We start from the raw sequence: 24,040 nt of genomic DNA, 5'->3' as shown, positions 1-24,040 counted from the left end.
GAGACTCAGACTCAGTCATAATATCAAGTGATGAATCTTTCGTGATAGAGTAATGAATTCATTTTGCAACTTGTAGCTATACATTAGCTGTAGATTTTGGTTACTTTGTGCAGAACGGGATATGATGTATAGGATATGGCTAGCTAGCTTTAGGTAACCCTTTTTCCCATCAATTAATAATTATAGTATTATTACACTATAAGACATTAGGTAAATATTTACATTTTAATGCAGTCAAAGAGTACAGTGCATAGTAGGGATGCTATTAAAACCCACAGCGTTACCACATTAGACAGACAGCTACAGTAAAAGTTGAAGTTAGCTAGCATTAGTGTTAGCGTCGTGTTGACCTAACATAAAACCGCTGACTGCAACAATGGCTACAGGGAGAACGGATGACCTTTGTGATCTGATGTCAGTATTTTTAGATTTTTCTATTAACGTGAGTACCGTAGCTGCTGAGCTCAACGCAGCTGGCTACATGGCTAGCTAGCCTCGGCGAACGGACCAGTGACTGGTCAATCAAGTTGCCCTGCATAAACTTTTACTGGCCCTGGGCCATCAGTTATGTCGGACCCTGGCCCACTTCTAAATCCCCTCTGATACGCATCTTTGTTGTAACGTTACATTGTTTGAGGGAACTATAATCAGAATCAGAAATACTTTATTGATCCCCGTGTAGAAACACTTTCGTTACAGCTGCTCACTGTCACGTCAGTGTATACAGGAACAGAAGTTCTAAGCAAATCAAAATATAATACACTATAATACAGGCAAGATAACGTTAGCTAACTGGACGCATTTAATGAAATTAACTATGTCATTAATGCAATTTACTATATCCAACCAAATGTCAGACATCTCACACAGAGCTAAACAAAACATTAATTTAATTAATTTTTTATTTTCCTTTCCAATTTTTTATTTTTAAAATGATTAATTCACAATCAAGTTTTTTTGGTTTTCAAATTAATGTATAAATCAATTCTTAAATTCTACACAGGGCACATTAAGCGATCTCTGACTGCCAAACTCTTTGTTTTCTGTTTAAATTTAAGGATTTTTGTGTCTCCAGTTTGTCTCTTTCCAATTTCAACAACACAAAGTAGCTCCATAAAGAAACTGTTTTCCCAGTTTGGTGTGGAAGACCTGGACTGGTCTGACCTCAACCCCATCCAACAGCTTTAGGATGAACTGGATCAAATGAAACCTTGTGAACATCACCAGCGGTAATAATATTAATAATAATAATAATAACTGTGTGTTTCAGGTTGTACAACATGCGTGTGGATGATGCAGCAGACATCGACTGGGACAAGGTCGCTCAGACTGTTGGGTGAGGTCAAAGGTCAAACGGACACTCACTCCTGTTAGAGGGTTCAGTTAGCTGATAAAGAGTCAGATCAGGTGTTCAGTTCTTCCATTGAAAACCACGTTCACAGTGAACCACAACGCTTTATTTGATCCATGAAAGGTCCTGAACAGAAGCTGCATCAGTCCCTCAGTGTTATCAGGTTTATTAACAGATTTATACAGAGGCTTGAAGCTGCAGTAATGAAGGTTTTCTGTTTATTCAAATGACCCCTGACCTCTTTATTTTGTAATGTACATTTCTCTCTGAGTCCTGTAGCATCAGTAGTTGTATGAGCAGTTAAGAGAACTTAGCGTAGTAGTAGAGTGTTTTGTGAATAAATGTTTTTCAGAAGTGAATCCTCACTGCGTCAGAGTTTAAAGTCACATTCCACTCAAAACTGTGATTTTCTTCTTGTTCCTTGACTGTGCAGAGTTTCATCTGCTGAAGGAGGAAAGTTTCTTTGCTTACCTTATATCTTAGTTTAACACCTGGACGTACCTGAACTTGAAGCATGTGTGTATATATATATATATATATATATACACACACACACACACACACAAATCATATCAGACACAAATTATTATTCATAGCAAAGTAGTTTTATACATCTCTGTGCTTGTCTGAGGGGACATTTAAATATCTATACAGTAGTATTAATGTGTAACAGTATTAGCAGTAATAGTAGCGTTAATGTAGTACTCCTAACTGTAGTACTAACAGTAGTCCTTTGTTGTTGTGTTTCAGTAAAGTGACTTCTGTATGTGTTCAGAAGAGTTTCCACAGACTGAAAGTTTCCAGAGTTCCCAACTGGACCAGTTTATCCTACGGAGGTCAGTACTGGAATACTTTATCATACTGGAATACCTTACTGCAGTAGAGATAGAAAGTTAAGTCTTGACTTTGGAAACAGAAGTTAACAAAACACCACAAGGCTCATTTATTAGCTTTTCTGGAGCTTTCTGTTGTATCACAAACGCAAACATTTGCGAAGCAAAGAAAATCCAGTAATTCGTGCCATAAATCCACTTAAAGATCAGAGAAGAAAGCGGCTGCAGAACCTGCCTGAGAATCCTGCTGTTTCTAAGTTTCCTTCAGTCTCACAGTGATCCAGAGACAGCTGTCTGTCCGTCCACGGGTCCACTGCAGACAGGAGCTGCTGACTGCTGGTTCGGCTGCTCTGATGGGACAGTCTGACTACATGGAAATATATATATAGACAGCGGTGTGCAAAAGTGTTTGCCCCCTTCCTGATTTCTTATTTTTTTTGCATGTTTGTCACACTTAAATGTTTCAGATCATCAAACAAATTTAAATATTAGTCAAAGATAACACAAGTAAACACAAAATGCAGTTTTTAAATGAAGGTTGTTATTATTAAGGGAAAACAAAATCCAAACCTACATGGCCCTGTGTGAAAAAGTGATTCCCCCCTAAACCTAATAACTGGTTGCTCCACCCTTAGCAGCAACAACTGCAACCAAGCGTTTGCGATAACTTGCAGTGAGTCTTTTACAGCGCTGTGGAGGAAGTTTGGCCCACTCATCTTTGCAGAATTGTTGTAATTCAGCCACATTGGAGGGTTTTCGAGCATGAACTGCCTTTTTAAGGTCATGCCACAGCATCTCAATAGGATTCAGGTCAGGACTTTGACTAGGCCACTCCAAAGTCTTCATTTTGTTCTTCAGCCATTCAGAGGTGGACTTGCTGGTGTGTTTTGGATCATTGTCCTGCTGCAGATTTCATGGTTCCATTTATCACAGCAAGTCTTCCAGGTCCTGAAGCAGCAAAACAGCCCCAGACCATCACACTACCACCACCATATTTTACTGTTGGTATGATGATCTTTTTCTGAAATGCGGTGTTACTTTTACGCCAGATGTAATGGGACACACGCCTTCCAAAAAGTTCAACTTTTGTCTCGTCAGTCCACAGAGTATTTTCCCAAAAGTCTTGGGGATCATCAAGATGTTTTCTGGCAAAAATGAGACGAGCCTTAATGTTCTTTTTGCTCAGCAGTGGTTTTTGTCTTGGAGCTCTGCCATGCAGGCCATTTTTGCCCAGTCTCTTTCTTATGGTGGAGTCATGAACACTGACCTTAACTGAGTGAAGTGAGGCCTGCAGATCTTTGGATGTTGTTGTGGGGTCTTTTTTGACCTCTTGGATGAGTCGTTGCTGCACTCTTGGGGTAATTTTGGTCGGCCGGCCACTCCTGGGAAGGTTCGCCACTGTTCCATGTTTTCGCCACACTGTGGTTCGCTGGAGTCCCAAAGCTTTAGAAATGGCTTTATAACATTTTCCAGACTAGATCTCAATTACTTTCTTTCTCATTTGTTCCTGAATTTCTTTGGATCTCGGCATGATGTCTAGCTTTTGAAGATCTTTTGGTCTACTTCACTTTGTCAGGCAGGTCCTATTTAAGTGATTTCTTGATTGAGAACAGGTGTGACAGTAATCAGGCCTGGGTGTGGCTAGAGAAACTGAACTCAGGTGTGATAAACCACAGTTAAGTTATGTTTTAACAGGGGGTCAATCACTTTTTCACACAGGGCCATGCAGATTTGGATTTTGTGTATATATATATATATATAATATGCTAAAAAAAACCTCTGTCCAGTTACCATGGTTACAGCTGTCGACATTAACGCGAAACCGGCTTCGGTCTGTTATCTGTCTTGCTCTCCCTGTTTGTTCAGAGATCATCGACTTCCTGCAGAAGAGAGTCGTTCCTCTCCTGAAGGAGAAACTGAGGACGTTCAGCAGAGAGGCAGTGCAGCAGGAGGCGCAGGAGGAGAACAGGTACCTGCTGTCTGATATCTTCACCTCACAGGACGACGAGGAGTACACGGAGGTGGACAACAGTCAGCTGACCTCCAGCCAATCAGGACACTGATGGATGTAGAGACAACAGAAACAAAGAGGAAGGCCCCGCCCCTCCTTCAATGTGATTGGCTGTCAGTGGACTAACTTCCTGTCAGAGTTGGACTGAACTGAACAAACTGAAACATGTTGAACCAGATTGAATCCTGACAGGAAGTGGATGAATACTGTCTTTTATTTTGAAGGTCCTGATTATCAGGCTCATATTTCTGTAACGTTTTTGATGTTTTATATCTTTAACTTTCTAATGAAATTAACTTTTTTTCATGTCGTCTGTCTGAGCTGCTTTTATCAAACAACCAGTTAGATCAATGTTATTATTGATCAGAACAGCACCTCTGCTGTAGTGTACACATATTTAACGGTTTCATTAATGATGACTTTAAGGAGTTATTAAGATCTGTAGTATTTTCAGCTGCTACTTAATGAGATTTTAATTAAATTGTCTAAATATTTTTAAGGAGTAAAAAGTGACATCACAGATATTAGTTCCCTAAAAGTACTGTGATTTTTCAGTTGGAAATTCAAAGTTTAAAGGATAGATTAATGGATTACAATAAATTATTAATAATGGGTTACAATATAATTATATCCACAGCTGAGGGTATTTTAATTGGCCAAATAAAATGACATCACTTTAATTGTAAAGGTACTATTCAAGGTATAAATGAAGGGATGGATTTTATTGGTTAAAAAGCCCTCAACCATGCATACTTCATTAAGAATACAATCATATATAAATTAATATATAACCATTAATTATTCCATTAAAATACCTTAATTACATCATCAATCAATGGAACTTTAAGGTGATTTTCATTTAGTATTCAGGTATTTAACAGTTTTAATCAGATTTGGAATGATTAATGGAATATATTATGGGATTATTAATAGGTTTTCTTCATTGATTAAGGGTTTACAGATTTTTTTACTGAATTTTACAGAATAACATCACAGATAAAGAATAAAGTTTCAGGGGTTCACTCCAGATTTGGAGTTAATTTATTAACCTTGATATATTTTTTATTAATTAATTGCTGGATTTTCACTAAGTGGCTGAAAAACAAAAATCGGTGAATGCAGATTTAAATATTTCAAACATTTATTAATAGTTTTCATCGACATGTAAATATCAAATATTTCCTGAGTTAAGATTCAGACAAACATGGACGTCCCGTGAGCCGTTTCCTGAAGAGCCATTTTTACACATTTAAAACCTGCGTTTATCGTTATCATCGTCATCTTGTGCACAAATTAACAAAGTGAAACCCTCTTTATGTTGATAACAAACAGCCGTCAGATAATCGAACAGATCGGAAGTAGCTGCTTGGATTTTATTCAGATACATTTCACTTTATTGTTAAGAATCGAAGAAAAGTCAAACACAATGTTCAATATTATCTATATTATAAATAAATTAAACTTTATATTTTCATTCAGCAGGTTGAACAAGAAATGTTGTTGTTGTCATGGTGGCAGCAACACGCTGAGCTCATTCAGCAGCAGTGCATTGTGGGTCGTGTAGTTTATCGGTCAGTGATGGCCTGCAGGCTGCCGGTCCTCTTCATGATGTTCGGGACAAACAGAAGTCCCGACGCTCTCTCGATGGTTTCTATGGGAACCAAGAAACGCTCCACAGGAACATTCTCATCTATTGGTTCATTTGGTAAAACATACGACCGAAGCTCCACCCCCCTGCCATCCGCCTGCTCCAGGATCAGCACCTGAGGAGACACGGGACAGGTGAACTCATCAGCTGTCAGGTCGTCATCATCATCAGACAGGAAGACTCACCTTGAAGAAGTGTGTCGGCACGGCGACGTGGTTTCGTCCTAAAACCTGATATCGAACGTAGAGTTTCCCATCAGCCTCCTGCCTGAAACACACACACACCCGATGATGTCATCCTGTAGCCCCTCCCACACAGCACTCTGACATCACAGAAGAAGAAGCAGACAGGTTACCTGGGCAGGTAGAGCGGTCCGGTGCAGACGTAGACGTTCAGGTAACGTTTGGTCAGAGAGCGACACAGTTTCTCCAGGTTGTTCCAGGTTTTCTGGTTCAGATGAGGGTTCTCAGCACAAACACAGAACAGAAGTCCAAAGAACATAACCAATCATGTTGCTCCTCGTTAACCGTAACATTTACCTGTAAAACTGCTTCAGTGCTGGAACCAGTTACAGCCTCGTGTTACCTGCAGTCATGTTCTTATATCCCGGTGGGGACTTTAACCTGAGTGCACACTGACCCACGTGGACTTGTGTCACTGTGGGGACGAAAACCGAGGTCCCCGGGTTTTAGGGTTCAGGTTCAGGTTCGGGAAAACATTATGTCAATGACTGTCCCCACGGGGTTAGTGAAACAATCGTGTGTGTGTGTGTATAAGTTTACCTGTGGTGCGACGTTGCTCAGGTAGAAGGTGTCCTCCATGGCTTTCTGACTCCACTTGTGATTGGCTGCAGCAGCCAGGTGACCTCTGTCGTAGCCACTCCCCCTGTAGTCAGCGTTGGTTGCTCTGTGAAACACATGCACACTGGGGGGACTGTCTCACCTCAAAGGCACAGTACTTCCTGTCTGTTTTTACCTGTCTTACTGTTTATTTCTGTCTCACCTGTCGTCCTCTTTAAAGTCGCAGTACTTCCTGTCTGATGGGCCGCTCAAGGAGGAGGGGTTTAGCCTCTCTATTACCCAGGATGCAGTGCGTGTGCGGGGGTCGTATGAGGTAACGTAGGACTCTCTGGTCTTGATGTTGGCCAATGAGGGGAAGCCATACTTCATCACCGCTCCTGAACCACCTGGACTCACCTGGACGGCGAGACACAACAGGTGAATACTATACAGGAAGTCTCTTTCAAAATAAAACACAGGTTTGATACTGCAGCTGTTCACAATTATCAGGATGAATTCTGCAAATGGAAATTAGTACTGCTACTGAAAACTGCAGGTTTGTTACACTACAGAAATATACAAATTCAGAACCTTTTTTATTAATTAATAATCCAATTCAAACGATAAAAAAACTTGTAGTTTTTTATGTTCTTCCCTGGCCTCTGGTCGTATTCTGCAGGTGAGACACACCTGGAAAATGATGGAAAAGGTCATAAAGTCATAGTTGTTAAGGCCGATGCATCCCAGAACTGCCCACGCTCAACACAGCAAGTTACATTCATGACTACAAGACATTCATCTTGTCAACAACTGAATACCGAACTGTGAAATCTATCAGTGGCTCCTTGAAAGAGTTTCCCCTCGGGGATCAATAAAGTATTTCTGATTGTTTTGTTTGTCACGTGCACGCACATGAGGATACACGTGCACGCACATGAGGATACACGTGCACGCACATGAGGATACACGTGCACATACGCAGATGAAGTAATACACAGTCCGGCCAATGGCTGCTCATTATTCCACTGAGCTACAGGTGGAGGTAATAACACCAGATTCAGTACGTGTTTCAGTCCAGGTTCAGTCCAGGTTCAGTCCCGTTTAGTCCGGTAAGCTGGTATCTGTTACCCCACAGAGACAGTCTTTGTTTTTACTTTTATCTTTCCAAAATTTATTCCAGAAATAAAAATGTTGCGATCAGGCCACTGATGTTTTAATAAGTAAAACCTAATAATATATTGTTTTAATGTAAACTCTCTGTTTCTGCAGCTACACACACACACACACACACACACACACACACACACACACACACACACACACACACACACACACACACACACACACACACACACACACACACACACACACACACACACACACACACACACACACACACACACACACACACACACACACACACACACACACACACACACACACACACACACACACACACACACAGACACACACACACACACACACACACACACACACACACACACACACACACACACACACACACACACACACACAGACACACACACACACACACACACACACTGTCTCACCGTCAGCTCGGAGGCCTGGACTGTCGGTACCGGGATCACCGGGACTCTGCTCAGCAGACCGGGACTCCGCTCCTCCTCCTCCCGGCCTGTGACACTCAGCAGGCGGCTCACTGAAGCTCCGATTCCCGCTCCGAACAACAAGGTCACTCCGGTCCGCCACGACCGCCTCATGTTGCCGGTGGATCAGCTGGCAATGACGCGCTCTGATGACGTCACGAGAGGTGACGTAAACCAACCTGTTTTTTGTTTTGTTTTAATTATTTGAACAGTAATATTAAACAGTCTGGAAACAGTAAATATCAGCTTGTCCCCGATGATCTGAGCCCTGAACAGTCAGGTGCCAGAGCCAATGCGACCTTTTACCGCCTGAGGTCGTTACACTGGCTCCCAGCTCCCAGTTAATGGTGGTTTTTAAGGCCCTACATGGTCTGGCACCAGGCCTGCTGTGCTGGTTTTAACTTTGATTTGATTTGATTGGTTTTAACTCACGTGTCCTAATGTTTGTATTGGTCGACTGTTGGTCTTAATACAGTATAAATCCAATAAATGTAATACATAAATCCAAAATAATAATAATAATAATAATAATAGTAATAAGATGATAATAATCATAATAGTACTAATAATACAATCTTTAGAAAAAATAATAAAAGCGTGAATCCCAATAAGCTGTAGTGTACTTATTTATTTTTTATTATAATTTTTTGTAAAAAAAAAAAAAAAAATTATAGCAAAACAAAAATGGTAGAGATTGTGAGGACATTTGTACTGAGACTCATAAACAGCTGTTTCACATATGCAGACTATTAGTTAGTTCTGTTATATGTTAATAAATGTTATATGATATATATTATTATACATATTATATTATATGTTATAAATAATATATGAGTCTGCGTCTTCTAACTGTTGGAGGGAATGTGGAGGAATCTATTCAAACTGAAATGTTAAAATCTTGCTGGATTGCAGTGAAAAGGGTCCAGATTTGATTTAATTTGTCTTTTTGGTGAAATGCCTCCTTAAATAATAAATATTGAATAATTGGAGGCAAAACGAAGCCCAAGTGTCGACAAAAGAAAAAAGGGACTATTGGAGCAAATTAAAAGCATGAAGAAAATTACTTATAAAATCAGAGACAGTAATAACAAGATGAGCTAAATGTCTTTATTATGTAAAGGGAAATCATGGAGAACATTAATGTCTACAGGTACAACATGTAGAGATGTCATTTAGCTGTTAATTAAATTAATTAAAAATATTAATTAGTAATGTTGATAAATGTCAGAACCAAAGAGTTTAATTCCCCCGATTTAAACCTTTAAAGAATATTATTTTTTAAATACCTCTGTACAATGTTAATGTAATTAGCTACCTGATAAAAGATGCAGCTGAAGAACTTTAACTAGTTTTATGTTGTTTCGTTTTGACAGTTTGATGGTAAAAACACATCTTATAAAGATCGTAGAAAAGGTTTCAGTCGTAGTCGTCTGGACACTGTTTTCAGAATCAAGACGTTTCGGCTCCCATCCGGAAGTCATTCTCAACTGTGAAAATGGTTCGAGAACTCAGAAATTTAAGCTACTCTGAGTTACATAAGCCCTTAAATGGCTTCCTTGACACCCCGTTCAAACCAAGGAAGCCATTTTTGTGAAAAAAGAAAACCCCTCTTTGAACAGAAATGGTGGTCTGAGATTCAACCTGGCCAAAGTTTACCACAGTGTATTAACACCGTGGTCAAGCCAATCACATGCTAATCAGGTACTTAACAGTGATGAGGGAGGTGCAGCCAGAAAACAATAGGCCTGATTACTGATTACTGGGCCATCATGGAAACCATTAGGTCAGTTTCAGGTGAAACTAGCTAATCAACAGATACTCAGGTAGACTCCTTCCTGAGGGCGGGGCTTATGTAACACAGAGTAGCTTAAATTTCTGAGTTCTCAGACCATTTTCACAGTTGAGAATGACTTCCGGATGGGAGCCGAAACGTCTTGATTCTGAAAACAGTGTCCAGACGACTACGACTGAAACCTTTTCTACGATGGACCGCTCCTGGACGAATGAGGGACGACACCGTCTTATCTTATAAAGATAACAGCAGATGGTTTCTCTGACATTTGTAGATATATTTACATAATATTTATATAACTGAGACAGGGGCATGCTAAACTCACTCTGCTGTTGTATGTTTAAGATCAACAGCTTTCCTTTATTGTGCTTTTATGCTGATGAGGGTCACTGAGTTACTGTGTCTTCAGTCATCAATAAAATCAATAATTTTATTATTTTGTTCCTTTTCCTCATTTATTTTTCACAGTGTTTCACTGAATAATTTCTGTTCACATTTAAACTCATCTTTATTGATCACGTTTTTTAAATTCTTTTTATTGACTTTCTTCTTCATGTGTCTCCACAACAGCAGGTGGAGCTGTTTCCTCCATCTTTATTTTACTGCTGAGAGTCATAAAACAATCTCAGCTCCATTAAACAGACATTTAAACCATCACTATGTTCCTGCGACCACTCAGCAAGAAGCAGCAGCCAGGTGCGTGTGCATGTGAGCAGGTATCAGTAACATTGTGGGGACATAAATCTGTTTACACATTGCGAGGACTCGCCTTCCTTTTGGGGACAAAATGCAAGTCCCCATAACGTAAATCATTACGTTTTAGGGTGAAGACTTGGTTTAGGGTTAGTCATCAGGGAATGAATGTACATGTACCAATGTAATGTCCACTGAAGTGATGTGTGTGTGTGTGGTGTGTGTGTGTGTGTGTGTGTGTGTGTGTGTGTGTGTGTGTGTGTGTGTGTGTGTGTGTGTGTGTGTGTGTGTGTGTGTGTGTGTGTGTGTGTGTGTGTGTGTGTGTGTGTGTGTGTGTGTGTGTGTGTGTGTGTGTGTGTGTGTGTGTGTGTGAGCAGACAACTCTGTTCATTTCACGTCTTTATTTCAAACTTATTTGAGACCTTTTCACAGTCAAACACACAAACTTCACTCTGGTAAAAAATACAAAGTTCAACACAACAACACAGTCTGTCTCCATGGTAACTGTCTGTCAAGGATGTATGATGTCACCAGTCTCCACCAGGATCAGTGACGGCAGTGTGAACGCCACAGAGGCCGACCAATCAGAACGCAGCTCTTAGGTTCGCTAACGTTCTTGTGAGGCTGATGATTGACAGTCAGTTCAGCTAATCAGAACGAGGCGGAGACACAAGTAGGAAACAAAAGTCAGTGCGATTTCACTTAAGTTCGTTCTGCTTCCTCCGAGCATTCGTCTTTACTGATCGTAGTTCGTCATCACAACGTTTTTACATCCCTCAAACGTGTCTCAGAGGAGACGAGGAGCCTGTCAGCTGTTCGTTAAGAGTAAAACAAACGGTCGAGCTGCAGTCTTAATAAAATTACATTACAGTGAAAACTGGACAGGAATAACAACGACCCACATTATCGGTCATTACCTCATGTAAGAGATGATAATAATAATATTACCCACCTGTTAAAGACGAGGTGGTTCGTCTCTGTTGAGGCCTTCACAGAAAAACTTGTCAGGTATTATTCTGTTATTATACTGCGACCACTTACCAATAAAATGACACACATCATTAAATGACGAATATCAGTCAATCATCTAGACAGCAAGAGGTTTTAAAATCCTGAGAAATGTTTAAATCCGGAGAAAACTATCTCAAATCTTGAACTATAGGAATAAACCAGACAGCTGTGACCTGAGTCAGAGGTATGTGGTTATTAGACATTAATCTTCCAGCCAGTCACAACGGAGAATTCCCAGTGGACATAGTATAAATGTATTTATTATATATTACATGTTATTCACGTGTTCATGTTTTCTTCACAAAGTAGAAATGATTAAATGTGTGACTTTTGAAACTCATTTTACTTTGAAAGTCATCTTGGATCATTTAAGTGAAGAGATATTTGTCTCAGTCTCAGCTGTTGTTATTAAACTGATGAAACATTTATTTTTGAACATTTATGTCTGATTTTATTGCTGTTTCGAGTCTGTTTTGTTCTTTCTGTAATAAACACACTTTTATTAAGTTACCGTTATGATTTGCAACATGAGGTCATTTCCTGTCACAAACTTGTGTGCCATAGTGAACATTTCCTCCATTTGCAATCTGAGTTTTAAAGCGTGACTCTGATCTAAAATTGATACCTGAGCAGCAGACGTGATCACGGTCAGACATTTAAAATGTTATAAAAGATGTCCACACGTTACAGGACGAGTGAGGACGTCTCATCTGTCTTTAACTTCGTTGTCTGTGGGCGTGTTCTCGGGTCAGTGGGCGGAGTCAGCAGAAGGTGGAGGACATCAGACTGAGGGTCAGCAGGTAAAGGTGTGAGGTCAGAGAGGAAGAGAAGCCCGCTGCGTTGTCAAGGCAACCGCTCTTCTTCAGACAGACGCTCCGCTCGCAGAACGAACCTGCACAGATGACATCATCAGACCCCACCCACATCACCTGAGCTGTGACATCATCATACACCGCCCACAACCCCTAAGCTGTGACATCATCAGACCCCACCCACATTACTCGAGCGGTGACATCATCCAGTTGTTAGTTAGTTAGTTTACCTGTGAAGTTGTCCAGACAAACGCAGCGCTGGAAGTCAACGCAGGTTCCTCCGTTCTGACAAATCAAACGCTCCTCGTCACACACATTCACTGAGCGAGGACAGTCATTGATTATTAATAACATTATTGATAACATGAGGAGTGGTTCTATGTCAATAACACATGTGTTCTGTAAACAGCTGACCTCAGCTAAACTGCATCTGGCTCTGTAGCATTACTGAAGCCCCGCCCCCCCTGCTCTGTGTACCTGTGCAGCTGGCTCCGCCTCCGCCTCCTTTCCACGTGTATCCAGGTAGACAGGAGTCACAGCGCCGCCCCGAGGCTCCGGGTTTACACTGACAGAGACCAGAGTCAGAGCAGTGAGGAGAAACACTGCGCTCCACATCGCAGTCACACTCTGAGGACGGACAGAGGCATCATCATCAGATCATATTGTTCAATCAGTCTCACTGCCTGCCTGCCTGCCTGCCTGCCTGCCTGCCTCACTCAGCAACATTGCCTGCCTTCCTTCCTTCCTTCCTGCCTGCCTGCCTGCCTGCCTGTCTTCCTTCCTTCCTTCCTGCCTTCCTGGCTGCCTGCCTGTCTTCCTTCCTTCCTTCCTTCCTGCCTGCCTGCCTGCCTGCCTGCCTGCCTGTCTTCCTTCCTTTCTTCCTGGCTGCCTGCCTGCCTGCCTGCCTGCCTGCCTGTCTTCCTTCCTTTCTTCCTGCCTGCCTGCCTGCCTGCCTGCCTGTCTTCCTTCCTTTCTTCCTGCCTGCCTGCCTGCCTGCCTGCCTGCCTTCCTGCCTGCCTGCCTGCCTGCCTGTCTTCCTTCCTTCAATCCTGCCTGCCTGCCTTCCTGCCTGCCTGTCTTCCTTCCTTCCTTTCTTCCTGGCTGCCTGGCTTCCTGCCTGCCTGCCTGCCTTCCTGTCTTCCTTCCTTCCTTCCATCCTGCCTGCCTGCCTGCCTGCCTGCCTGCCTGCCTGCCTACCTGCCTGCCTGCCTTCCTGCCTGCCTGCCTGTCTTCCTTCCTTACTTCCTGCCTTCCTGGCTGCCTGCCTGTCTGCCTGTCTTCCTTCCTGCCTTCCTGCCTGCCTGCCTGCCTGCCTGCCTGCCTGCCTGCCTGTCTTCCTTCCTTTCTTCCTGGCTGCCTGCCTGCCTGCCTGTCTTCCTTCCTTTCTTCCTTCCTGCCTTCCTGGCTGCCTGCCTGTCTTCCTTCCTTTCTTCCTGGCTGCCTGCCTGCCTGCCTGCCTGCCTGCCTCTTCCTTCCTTTCTTTCTTCCTTCCTGCCTTCCTGGCTGCCTGCCTGCCTGCCTTCCTGCCTCCCTGCCTTCCTGCCTGCCTGCCTGTCTTCCTTCCTTCAATCCTGCCTGCCTGCCTTCCTGCCTGCCTGTCTTCCTTCCTTCCTTTCTTCCTGGCTGCCTGGCTGCCTTCCTGCCTGCCTGCCTTCCTTCCTTCCTTCCTTCCTTCCTTCCTTCCTTCCTGCCTGCCTGCCTGCCTGACTGCCTGCCTGCCTCACTCAGCAACATTGCCTGCCTTCCTTCCTTACTTCATTCCTTACTTCCTTCCTTCCTTCCTTCCTTCCTGCCTCCTTCCTGCCTGCCTTCCTTCCTTCCTTCCTGCCTTCCTGCCTGCCTGCCTGCCTTCCTTCCTTCCTTCCTTCCTTCCTTCCTTCCTTCCTTCCTTCCTGCCTGCCTGCCTTCCTTCCTTCCTTCCTTCCTTACTTCCTTCCTTCCTGCCTTCCTGCTTGCCTTCCTTCCTTTCTGCCTGCCTTCCTCCCTTCCTTACTTCCTTCCTGCCTGCCTGCCTGCCTGTCTCACTCAGCAACATTGCCTGCCTTCCTTCCTTACTTCCTTCCTTACTTCCTGCCTGCCTGCCTTCCTTCCTTCCTTCCTTCCTTCCTGCCTGCTTGCCTTCCTTCCTTCCTTCCTTCCTGCTTGCCTTCCTTCCTTCCTGCCTGCCTTCCTTCCTTCCTTCCTGCCTGCTTGCCTTCCTTCCTTCCTTCCTTCCTGCCTGCCTGCCTGCCTCACTCAGCAACATTGCCTGCCTTCCTTCCTTACTTCCTTCCTTACTTCCTGCCTGCCTGCCTTCCTTCCTTCCTTCCTGCCTGCCTCACTCAGCAACATTGCCTGCCTTCCCTTCTTCCTTCCTTCCTGCCTTCCTTCCTTCCTTCCTTCCTTCCTTCCTTCCTTCCTTCCTTCCTTCCTTCCTTCCTTCCTTCCTTCCTTCCTTCCTTCCTGCCTGCCTGCCTGCCTCACTCAGCAACATTGCCTGCCTTCCTTCCTTCCTGCCTGCCTGCCTGCCTTCCTTCCTTCCTTCCTTCCTTCTGCCTGCCTGCCTGCCTCACTCAGCAACATTGCCTGCCTTCCTTCCTTACTTCCTGCCTGCCTGCCTTCCTTCCTTACTTCCTTCCTTCCTGCCTGCCTGCCTGCCTGCCTGCCTTCCTTCCTTACTTCCTTCCTGCCTGCCTGCCTGCCTTCCTGCCTTCCTTCCTTCCTTCTTTACTTCCTGCCTGCCTGCCTGCCTGCCTTCCTTCCTTCCTTCCTTCCTTCCTTCCTTCCTTCCTTCCTGCCTGCCTGCCTCACTCAGCAACATTGCCTGCCTTCCTTCCTTACTTCCTTCCTTACTTCCTGCCTGCCTGCCTTCCTTCCTTCCTGCTTGCCTCACTCAGCAACATTGCCTGCCTTCCCTTCTTCCTTCCTTCCTTCCTTCCTGCCTTCCTGCCTGCCTGCCTGCCTGCCTTCCTTCCTTCCTTCCTTCCTTCCTTCCTTACTTCCTGCCTGCCTGCCTGCCTGCCTGCCTGCCTGCCTGCCTGCCTTCCTTCCTTCCTCCTTCCTTCCTTCCTTCCTTCCTTCCTTCCTTCCTTCCTTCCTTCCTTCCTGCCTGCCTGCTTGCCTTCCTTCCTTCCTTCCTTCCTTCCTGCTTGCCTTCCTTCCTTCCTGCCTGCCTTCCTCCCTTCCTTACTTCCTTCCTGCCTGCCTGCCTGCCTGTCTCACTCAGCAACATTGCCTGCCTTCCTTCCTTACTTCCTGCCTGCCTGCCTTCCTTCCTTCCTTCCTTCCTTCCTGCTTTCCTTCCTTCCTTCCTTCCTGCTTGCCTTCCTTCCTTCCTGCCTGCCTTCCTTCCTTCCTTCCTTCCTTCCTTCCTTCCTTCCTTCCTTCCTTCCTTCCTTCCTTCCTTCCTTCCTTCCTTCCTTCCTTCCTGCCTGCCTGCCTGCCTCACTCAGCAACATTGCCTGCCTTCCTTCCTTACTTCCTTCCTTACTTCCTGCCTGCCTGCCTGCCTTCCTTCCTTCCTGCCTGCCTCCACTCCAGCAACATTGCCTGCCTTCCCTTCTTCCTTCCTTCCTTCCTTCCTTCCTTCCTGCCTTCCTTCCTTCCTTCCTTCCTTCCTTCCTTCCTTCCTTCCTTCCTGCCTGCCTGCCTGCCTCACTCCAGCAACATTGCCTGCCTTCCTTCCTTACTTCCTGCCTGCCTGCCTGCCTGCCTTCCTTCCTTCCTTCCTTCCTTCCTTCCTTCCTTCCTTCCTTCCTTCCTTCTGCCTGCCTGCCTGCCTCACTCAGCAACATTGCCTGCCTTCCTTCCTTACTTCCTGCCTGCCTGCCTTCCTTCCTTACTTCCTTCCTGCCTGCCTGCCTGCCTGCCTGCCTGCCTTCCTTCCTTACTTCCTTCCTGCCTGCCTGCCTGCCTGCCTTCCTGCCTTCCTTCCTTCCTTCTTTACTTCCTGCCTGTCTGCCTGCCTGCCTGTCTGCCTGCCTTCCTTCCTTCCTTCCTTCCTTCCTTCCTTCCTTCCTTCCTTCCTGCCTGCCTCACTCAGCAACATTGCCTGCCTTCCTTCCTTACTTCCTTCCTGCCTGCCTGCCTGCCTGTCTTCCTTCCTTCCTTCCTTCCTTCCTGCCTGTCTTCTTTCCTTCCTTCCTTCCTTCCTGCCTTCCTGCCTGTCTTCCTTCCTTTCTTCCTTTCTTCCTGCCTGCCTGCCTGTCTTCCTTCCTTCCTGCCTTCCTTCCTGCCTGCCTGCCTTCCTTCCTTCCTTTCTTCCTGGCTGCCTGCCTGCCTGCCTGCCTGTCTTCCTTCCTTCCTTCCTTCAATCCTTCCTGCCTGCCTGCCTGTCTTCCTTCCTTTCTTCCTGGCTGCCTGCCTGCCTGTCTTCCTTCCTTTCTTCCTTCCTGCCTTCCTGGCTGCCTGCCTGCCTGCCTGCCTTCCTGCCTGCCTGCCTGCCTGGCTGCCTGCCTGCCTGCTTGCCTTCCTCCCTGCCTTCCTGCCTGCCTGCCTGTCTTCCTTCCTTCAATCCTGCCTGCCTGCCTTCCTGCCTGCCTGTCTTCCTTCCTTCCTTCCTTCCTTCCTTCAATCCTTCCTGCCTGCCTGCCTGTCTTCCTTCCTTTCTTCCTTCCTTCCTGCCTGCCTCACTCAGCAACATTGCCTGCCTTCCTTCCTTACTTCCTTCCTGCCTGCCTGCCTGCCTGTCTTCCTTCCTTCCTTCCTTCCTTCCTGCCTGTCTTCTTTCCTTCCTTCCTTCCTTCCTGCCTTCCTGCCTGTCTTCCTTCCTTTCTTCCTTTCTTCCTGCCTGCCTGCCTGTCTTCCTTCCTTCCTGGCTGCCTGCCTGCCTGCCTGCCTGCCTGCCTGCCTGTCTTCCTTCCTTTCTTCCTTCCTGCCTTCCTGGCTGCCTGCCTGCCTGCCTTCCTGCCTCCCTGCCTTCCTGCCTGCCTGCCTGTCTTCCTTCCTTTCTTCCTTTCTTCCTGCCTGCCTGCCTGTCTTCCTTCCTTCCTTCCTTCCTTCCTTCAATCCTTCCTGCCTGCCTGTCTTCCTTCCTTCCTTCCTTCCTTCCTTCAATCCTTCCTGCCTGCCTGCCTGTCTTCCTTCCTTTCTTCCTTCCTTCCTGCCTGCCTCACTCAGCAACATTGCCTGCCTTCCTTCCTTACTTCCTTCCTGCCTGCCTGCCTGCCTGTCTTCCTTCCTTCCTTCCTTCCTTCCTGCCTGCCTGCCTTCCTGCCTCCCTGCCTTCCTGCCTTCCTGCCTGTCTTCCTTCCTTTCTTCCTTTCTTCTTGCCTGCCTGCCTGTCTTCCTGCCTTCCTTCCTGCCTGCCTGCCTGCCTGCCTGCCTGCCTGTCTTCCTTCCTTCCTTCCTTCAATCCTTCCTGCCTGCCTGCCTGTCTTCCTTCCTTTCTTCCTGGCTGCCTGCCTGCCTGTCTTCCTTCCTTTCTTCCTTCCTGCCTTCCTGGCTGCCTGCCTGCCTGCCTTCCTGCCTGCCTGCCTGCCTGGCTGCCTGCCTGCCTGCTTGCCTTCCTCCCTGCCTTCCTGCCTGCCTGCCTGTCTTCCTTCCTTCAATCCTGCCTGCCTGCCTTCCTGCCTGCCTGTCTTCCTTCCTTCCTTCCTGGCTGCCTGCCTGCCTGCCTGCCTGCCTGCCTGCCTGTCTTCCTTCCTTTCTTCCTTCCTGCCTTCCTGGCTGCCTGCCTGCCTGCCTTCCCTGCCCCTGCCTTCCTGCCTGCCTGCCTGCCTTCCTTCCTTCCTTTCTTCCTGGCTGCCTGCCTGCCTGCCTGCCTGTCTTCCTTCCTTCCTTCCTTCAATCCTTCCTGGCTGCCTGCCTGTCTTCCTTCCTTTCTTCCTGGCTGCCTGCCTGCCTGCCTGCCTGCCTGCCTGCCTGCCTGTCTTCCTTCCTTTCTTCCTTCCTGCCTTCCTGGCTGCCTGCCTGCCTGCCTTCCTGCCTCCCTGCCTTCCTGCCTGCCTGCCTGTCTTCCTTCCTTCAATCCTGCCTGCCTGCCTTCCTGCCTGCCTGTCTTCCTTCCTTCCTTCCTTCCTTCCTTCCTTCCTTCCTTCCTTCCTTCCTGCCTTCCTTGCCTTCTGCCTTCCTTCCTTCCTTCCTTCCTTCCTTCCTTCCTTCCTTCCTTCCTTCCTTCCTTCCTTCCTGCCTTCCTGCCTTCCTTCCTTCCTTCCTTCCTGCCTTCCTGCCTTCTTGCCTTCCTTCCTTCCTTCCTTCCTGCCTTCCTGCCTTCTTGCCTTCCTTCCTTCCTTCCTGCCTGCCTTCCTTCCTGCCTGTCTGCCTGCCTGCCTGCCTGCCTTCCTTCCTTCCTTCCTGCCTGCCTGCCTGCCTGCCTCCTGCCTGCCTGCCTTCCTGCCTTCCTTCCTTCCTTCCTTCCTGCCTTCCTGCCTTCCTTCCTTCCTGCCTTCCTGCCTGCCTGCCTGCCTGCCTGCCTTCCTTCCTGCCTGCCTACCTGCCTTCCTTCCTTCCTTCCTTCCTTCCTTCCTTCCTGTCTGCCTGCCTGCCTGCCTGCCTGCCTGTCTGCCTCACTCAGCAACATTGCATCATCATCTTCATCATAGTGATCATCATCATCATCACCACCATCATATTCAGTTATCATTTTTAGTTTTTATTTTGTATATTTTTGTTGTTCCTTGTGTATTAACAGTGTGAGAGTTTCTCCAGCAGGTGGCAGCAGATCTACATAATCCTCTGCTGCAATGACCTTTGACCCCTGATTAAACATCTTCCTCCACTCTGTCCACCAACATTCACAAAAATTTGGCATCATTGAAACTTTGTGACCTGCACTAAAATTTAAAATAAAGGTCTTAATATTTGAAAAACGTGTATGTTTGGTCAGTGTGTGTGTGTGTGTGTGTGTGTGTGTGTTACTGACCGACACAGACGTTCTCGTCATCCAGCGTCAGCGAAGCGTTTCTATAGTAACCTAGGCGACAGTACTGACAGTTCTGTCCTCGTGTGTTGTGTTTACAGCTCACACATGTGATCACGTTGATGAAGTCGATGTAGCTGCAGCGGTTGGAGTGTCCGTTACACTCACAGTCTGACAGGAACAGAGACAGACAGTTACAAAACTGACACCAGGCAACGATATTTAACTAAAGTGACGTAACATAACGTAAAGTAACGTGATGTAACTGAGGGAACTTAACTGATGTAATATAACAAATTAAGTAACGTCAACCTATTGTAACAAATCTTATCATAACATAACCAAAGTAATCCTAACGTAACTGAAGTAACCATTTTTGTTGGTTCTTTTATTTGTTTCCTCTGTTCTCCGGTTGCTTTGGGGACAAATTCCTGGAACTAAGTTTGGGCTCTACTCATAAGATGTTTTCTTTTATGTTTAATGCTCATATTTTTTGTTTTATCCACTATTTCTGTTGGTGTATTTACATATCATGTCAATAAAGCTAATTGAAATTACTGTGTAACAGTAACTGTGTTTGTAATAAACAAACCTGCTTATAACAGTTAACAATGAAGCCCCACCAACTGTACATAACCCCACCCAAAATTCCACCCACATCACAGCATGGTGGAAATCAAACATACAGACAGGTGAGACAAACATGAACACTGATGAAGATGGCAGCAGAGGACAGGTTGTTAATTTAAACCGATCGCAAACCAGATCAGTCCGACCATGCTGATCTTGTGGCAGGTCTCATCGTTACGCAAGTTTGTTTGTAGGTTTGTTTGTGTCCTATATTTCTTTCTGATGACCTTGACCCTGACAGTGACTGTCTCTAGTGAGTTACAGGGGGAAGAGTCAGAGACTTGCTGCGGAGGAGCCTGATGTATCAGGGAGAGGAGCCAGTGTCCGTTAGCAAACATCTAAAGTCACATCTGTTTGTGGAAAGAATAAACAGGGGCGGCAAAAAAATTAAAATATCTGAACACACCTTCAGTTTATCTGTAAGTGGCCATTTATACAGGGGGAGGGATCCGTTTGCAGGGGCAGGAGTCATGTGCAGGGGCAGGGCCAGTTCAGGTCAAGGAGTAAGGTGGTCAGAGGTGGTCTTACCCTGAAAGGTGACGTAGGCGATTTTGGATAGCTGACTGAACTTTGGACCTCCTGGAATCAGAATCTTCTGGATCACTTTGGGTACAAAACAAGGTGTATAATGATGGCAACAGGCAGGTAGCAGCAGAGGTCAGCAGGGGTCAGCACTAACTACCAATCAGAGCTCAGTATTACTACTGAACCATCAGGTCTATTTATCGTTAGTACTGTTACTACTACTGAAACTACTACTACTACTGCTGTTACTAATGCTAGCCAGTAGGTGGCAGTTCTATGACTGTTTATACATATGGTACCTTTTTTCTCGTAGCCTTTGTCATCTTTCTTCTTTTCTCCTTCCTCTTTAGATTCCTTTTTTGTTTCCACTTTGGCCTCATTGACTGTTTGGTTCAACAGAGACGTAAAAGATTTAAATTTGTATGAAAATATGAATTTGACTGCTGGTGGTGGATCAACATGTGAAGCTGCTGCTCATTAAACCTTCAGTCCTGCAGCTGCTCTGATAGAAACTCTACATTTACAGAGTTAATCAGATCTCTGCTGGTTTTCAGCTGTATTTACATACAGCTGTGTCTCTTTTCTCATGTATCCTCCCAGTTTAATTCTTGCATCCTCCAAAACATCCTCCAAAACACATTTGGACAAAAAATTCCCAGCGCAAGGTCCAACTTACTTTTGGTTTCTGAAGATCTCAGCCACATCTACATAGGTCACATGATAACAACCAACTCATCTTCATGATAACTTAGCAACACCTTCTGCTGAGGAAGGCCACAATATGTGGTTGAAAGCTTTGGAGATGACAAGTAAGTTGCACCTTTTGTTAGGATTTTTTTTTGTCAAGCTGCTTTTTCTAAGAATGAAGCTCAAACTAATCCAGATGTAAAAGTAAATTAGCGAGAATCTCTGGATGTGCAGCCATTGTCCTTAGATATATTGTACACTGTATCCTAATCTGACCAATCAGTTCCTCATTTTGTACCTTTCTCCTCTTTTTGCTCTCCTGTCTTCTCTTGTTTAGAGTCTTTCTTTTCATCTGACAGTCCTGCTGGTCCACCGGCAGCTGAATCCTCTCCAGAAGACTTTCCTTCCATCTGAGCTGCTGAAGAATCTACTCCTGGATCATCTACTGCTTGAGAAGAATCTGGTCTATAATCTAGACCAGGACCTGCACTACCTGGTGCAGGGGAATCAGGTCCAGTTGATTCCATTCCACCGTTTCCTGTTTCTCTTGTATCAAGCCCTACTGAATCCTGTCCAGAATTGACAAAATTTGATGCAGGGACATCAACAGATCCACGGAAATCATCTGGAATATTCCCAGGATCACCAACAGGCACTGGTCCTGAATCTTGTCCAGAATCTGCTCCAGGTTCAACTGAATTTGGATCATCCGGGAAAGGGAAGGTGAAGTCCACAGGGGCCAAATCGACAGCAGGGTCAGACCGATCTAAGGTGGTGGAGCTTGTGTCTGGTGCAGCATTACCCCCCCCTTCTTCAGAAGGAGGCAACAAGTAAGGAGCATCAGGAAGAGGTACTTCAGGAGGTGCTCCACCAGGAGAAGGTACATCAGGAGGAGGTATGTCTGGAGGAGATTTATCAGGAGGAGGAACATCTATCAGAGGCTCTGGAGTCCAGGAGGAGGGCACTTCAGGAAGAACACCAGGAAGAGGTACATCTGGAGGAGATACATCAGAGGGAGGTACATCTGGAGTAGTTACATCAGGGTAAGGTACATCAGGAGGAGATTCATCTAGAGGTGGTACTTCCGGAGGTACATCTGGAGGAGGTACATCAGGAACAGGTATATCTGGAAAGACTACATCAGGAGGAGGTAGATCAGGAGTTGGTACATTTATCAGAGTGTCTGGAGGAATATCAGAAGTTGTGTCAGCTCCTGCTGTGGGTGAAGCATCTCCAGCCTGATTGGTTGGGGCTGACCCAGTGGATGGAGTATCTCCAGATGGAGCCCCGTCACTGGCCGGGGTTAATTTTGGGATAGTTGTCGATTGTGGTGCTCCGGTTGATGTTATACCATCAGCAGATTGGGTAGTACTTATGATCAGGTTGGCAGTACCAGTCCCAGAAAGGGCGAAGTCTGTGCTTTCAGGTGATGAGGTGGAGTCAGAGGGCGGAGTCACTGGGTCAGAAATAGACACCTCAGAGTCAGTACTGCGGCCTGGAATAGTGGGGCTGTTGATACTGGTGTAACTGGTGGGACTGGAGGTGCTAATAGTGGTACTGGGAGTGGTGGTGTCTGGTACTGTGGGAGCTGGTGTGTCTCCTGTCTCCAGAGCTGAACTACTGGATGGAGCTGTGTCCGCTGTAGGTTCTGCTGCACTGCTAAAGTCTGGAAATGCATCAGAACCTGTAGTACTAACAGTAGTACTGACAGTAGTAAAAACTGTAGTGCCAGTGTCAACTGTTGTAGTAGTAGAGTCTACACCAGCTTTAGGAAAGTCACCAGGATCACGAGTACTAGTAAAGTACATTGTAGAGCTAGTATCAGTTATGGTGGTACTGATAGTAAGAACACTGTCAGTGTCAAATACAGTGTTAAAATCACTACTAGTACTTGTTTCTGCAGTAGTAATACTCCATGTGTAAGTGGTAGTAGAAGTACTTGCTGTATCTGTGACAGTAAAAGGACTCGCTGTGCTTGTAAAAGCTGCATCAGAAGTCAACATGTACATAAAAATAGTCATAGTACTGTCTGTAGTAGTAGTAAGGTCAGTAATGGAGGTAGTAGTGGTAATAGTAGTAGTAGTGTCAGTAGTTATAATACCGTCAGTAGTACTATCAGTAGTAGAAGTCTCACTAGTGGTAGTAGCAGTTCTGTCAGTAGTAGTGGTAGCAGTAGTAGTGTCAGTCACTCCATCTGATGAGGCAGAGGGTCTATCAGATGCTGCTGAGTTAGAGTCACCAGCCGCTGTCAGAGAAGAAGATTAATGTCTCTTTAGTGAATCAGCTTTCTGTTCTCTACAGATACTGACTGAACTCTCTGCAGAACATTAAACACTGGGAGCGTTTCAGTTTCCTGAAATGTGAATAAGAGGAATCCCAGAAACCCCCACCCAGACCCCCAGGCCTGCAGTAGACTCCAAATAAATGATAGATGTGTTATGAGACTGTCGAATATGTGTAGACAATAAAGGTGTAAGTCTGCTTCAAACAAAGTATTTGTCGGATTGTCTGACAGCGTCTGAAACCCCAAACAGTTTTTGCCGGATGCAGACATATTCTCTCTATGACACCACACAACTGTTCATCCTAAACCTCCTGAACCCCCAAAACATCCTGATCCTCTTCACAAACCTTGATCTGTCACTAAACCTTATCCTGAAACTAATCCTCCTCCTGAACCCCAACATCTTTCTCCTGCGGTTCAACCATGTCCAGCCATGTCAAGTCTTTATTTTCCAAAACACACAACTTCACATTTTAATTAAAACAAAAAATGAAGCAGGGTGTTTTATTTACCCAGCA

The 24,040-nt window shown here is 45.5% G+C and overlaps 3 protein-coding genes across 9 annotated transcripts in view; 1 reads left to right on the top strand and 2 right to left on the bottom strand.

Annotated features, from left to right (window-relative positions):
• LOC122876027 (transcription termination factor 1-like) overlaps nt 1-4,501 on the top strand; it is a 17,998-nt gene extending 13,497 nt beyond the window's left edge. For both annotated transcript variants that reach the window (XM_044195840.1, XM_044195839.1), the window contains exons 9-11: nt 1,271-1,336; nt 2,102-2,187; nt 4,051-4,501. In XM_044195840.1, the coding sequence (XP_044051775.1) occupies nt 1,271-1,336; nt 2,102-2,187; nt 4,051-4,247 (349 nt within the window). In that variant the 3' untranslated portion in view covers nt 4,248-4,501. The remainder of the gene's footprint in view (nt 1-1,270; nt 1,337-2,101; nt 2,188-4,050) is intronic.
• An 817-nt stretch (nt 4,502-5,318) lies between these two features.
• endog (endonuclease G) lies at nt 5,319-8,410 on the bottom strand. Its single transcript, XM_044195841.1, has 6 exons — nt 8,194-8,410; nt 6,846-7,039; nt 6,626-6,767; nt 6,199-6,308; nt 6,029-6,110; nt 5,319-5,958 (listed from the first exon to the last, which is right to left on the bottom strand). Exons 1-6 carry the CDS (start codon nt 8,362-8,364, stop codon nt 5,761-5,763), a joined length of 897 nt encoding a protein of 298 aa, XP_044051776.1. The 5' UTR covers nt 8,365-8,410; the 3' UTR covers nt 5,319-5,760.
• Nucleotides 8,411-11,121: 2,711 nt separating this feature from the next.
• The window catches only part of ntng2a (netrin g2a), a 36,797-nt gene continuing 23,878 nt past the window's right edge, over nt 11,122-24,040 (bottom strand). Inside the window, exons 8-14 of one of the 6 annotated variants that reach the window (XM_044195833.1) lie at nt 21,537-23,483; nt 20,851-20,934; nt 20,555-20,629; nt 19,400-19,567; nt 13,036-13,185; nt 12,789-12,878; nt 11,122-12,638 (exon numbers count right to left, since the gene is read on the bottom strand). In XM_044195833.1, coding sequence (XP_044051768.1) covers nt 12,508-12,638; nt 12,789-12,878; nt 13,036-13,185; nt 19,400-19,567; nt 20,555-20,629; nt 20,851-20,934; nt 21,537-23,483 — 2,645 coding nt within the window. In that variant the 3' untranslated portion in view covers nt 11,122-12,507. The remainder of the gene's footprint in view (nt 12,639-12,788; nt 12,879-13,035; nt 13,186-19,399; nt 19,568-20,554; nt 20,630-20,850; nt 20,935-21,536; nt 23,484-24,040) is intronic. The other 5 variants (XM_044195834.1, XM_044195835.1, XM_044195836.1 and 2 more) reach the window with 5 other exon arrangements.

Source organism: Siniperca chuatsi, linkage group LG5 (assembly GCF_020085105.1).
Source record: "Siniperca chuatsi isolate FFG_IHB_CAS linkage group LG5, ASM2008510v1, whole genome shotgun sequence".
NCBI classification, from domain to species: domain Eukaryota; kingdom Metazoa; phylum Chordata; class Actinopteri; order Centrarchiformes; family Sinipercidae; genus Siniperca; species Siniperca chuatsi.
The sequence above is the reverse complement of the archived record's forward strand: the minus strand, read 5'-3'. Positions and strand labels throughout refer to the sequence as shown.

What these genes read in the sequence shown, in the direction of transcription:
- endog (XM_044195841.1), bottom strand. Translation starts at nt 8,364, where the DNA reads ATGAGGCGGTCGTGGCGGACCGGAGTGACCTTGTTGTTCGGAGCGGGA. An exon ending in TCCAGGCCTCCGAGCTGACG is followed by an intron (nt 7,040 to 8,193) that starts GTGAGACAGTGT and finishes CTCGCCGTCCAG; the next exon opens with GTGAGTCCAGGTGGTTCAGG. An exon ending in GACTTTAAAGAGGACGACAG is followed by an intron (nt 6,768 to 6,845) that starts GTGAGACAGAAA and finishes CAGTCCCCCCAG; the next exon opens with TGTGCATGTGTTTCACAGAG.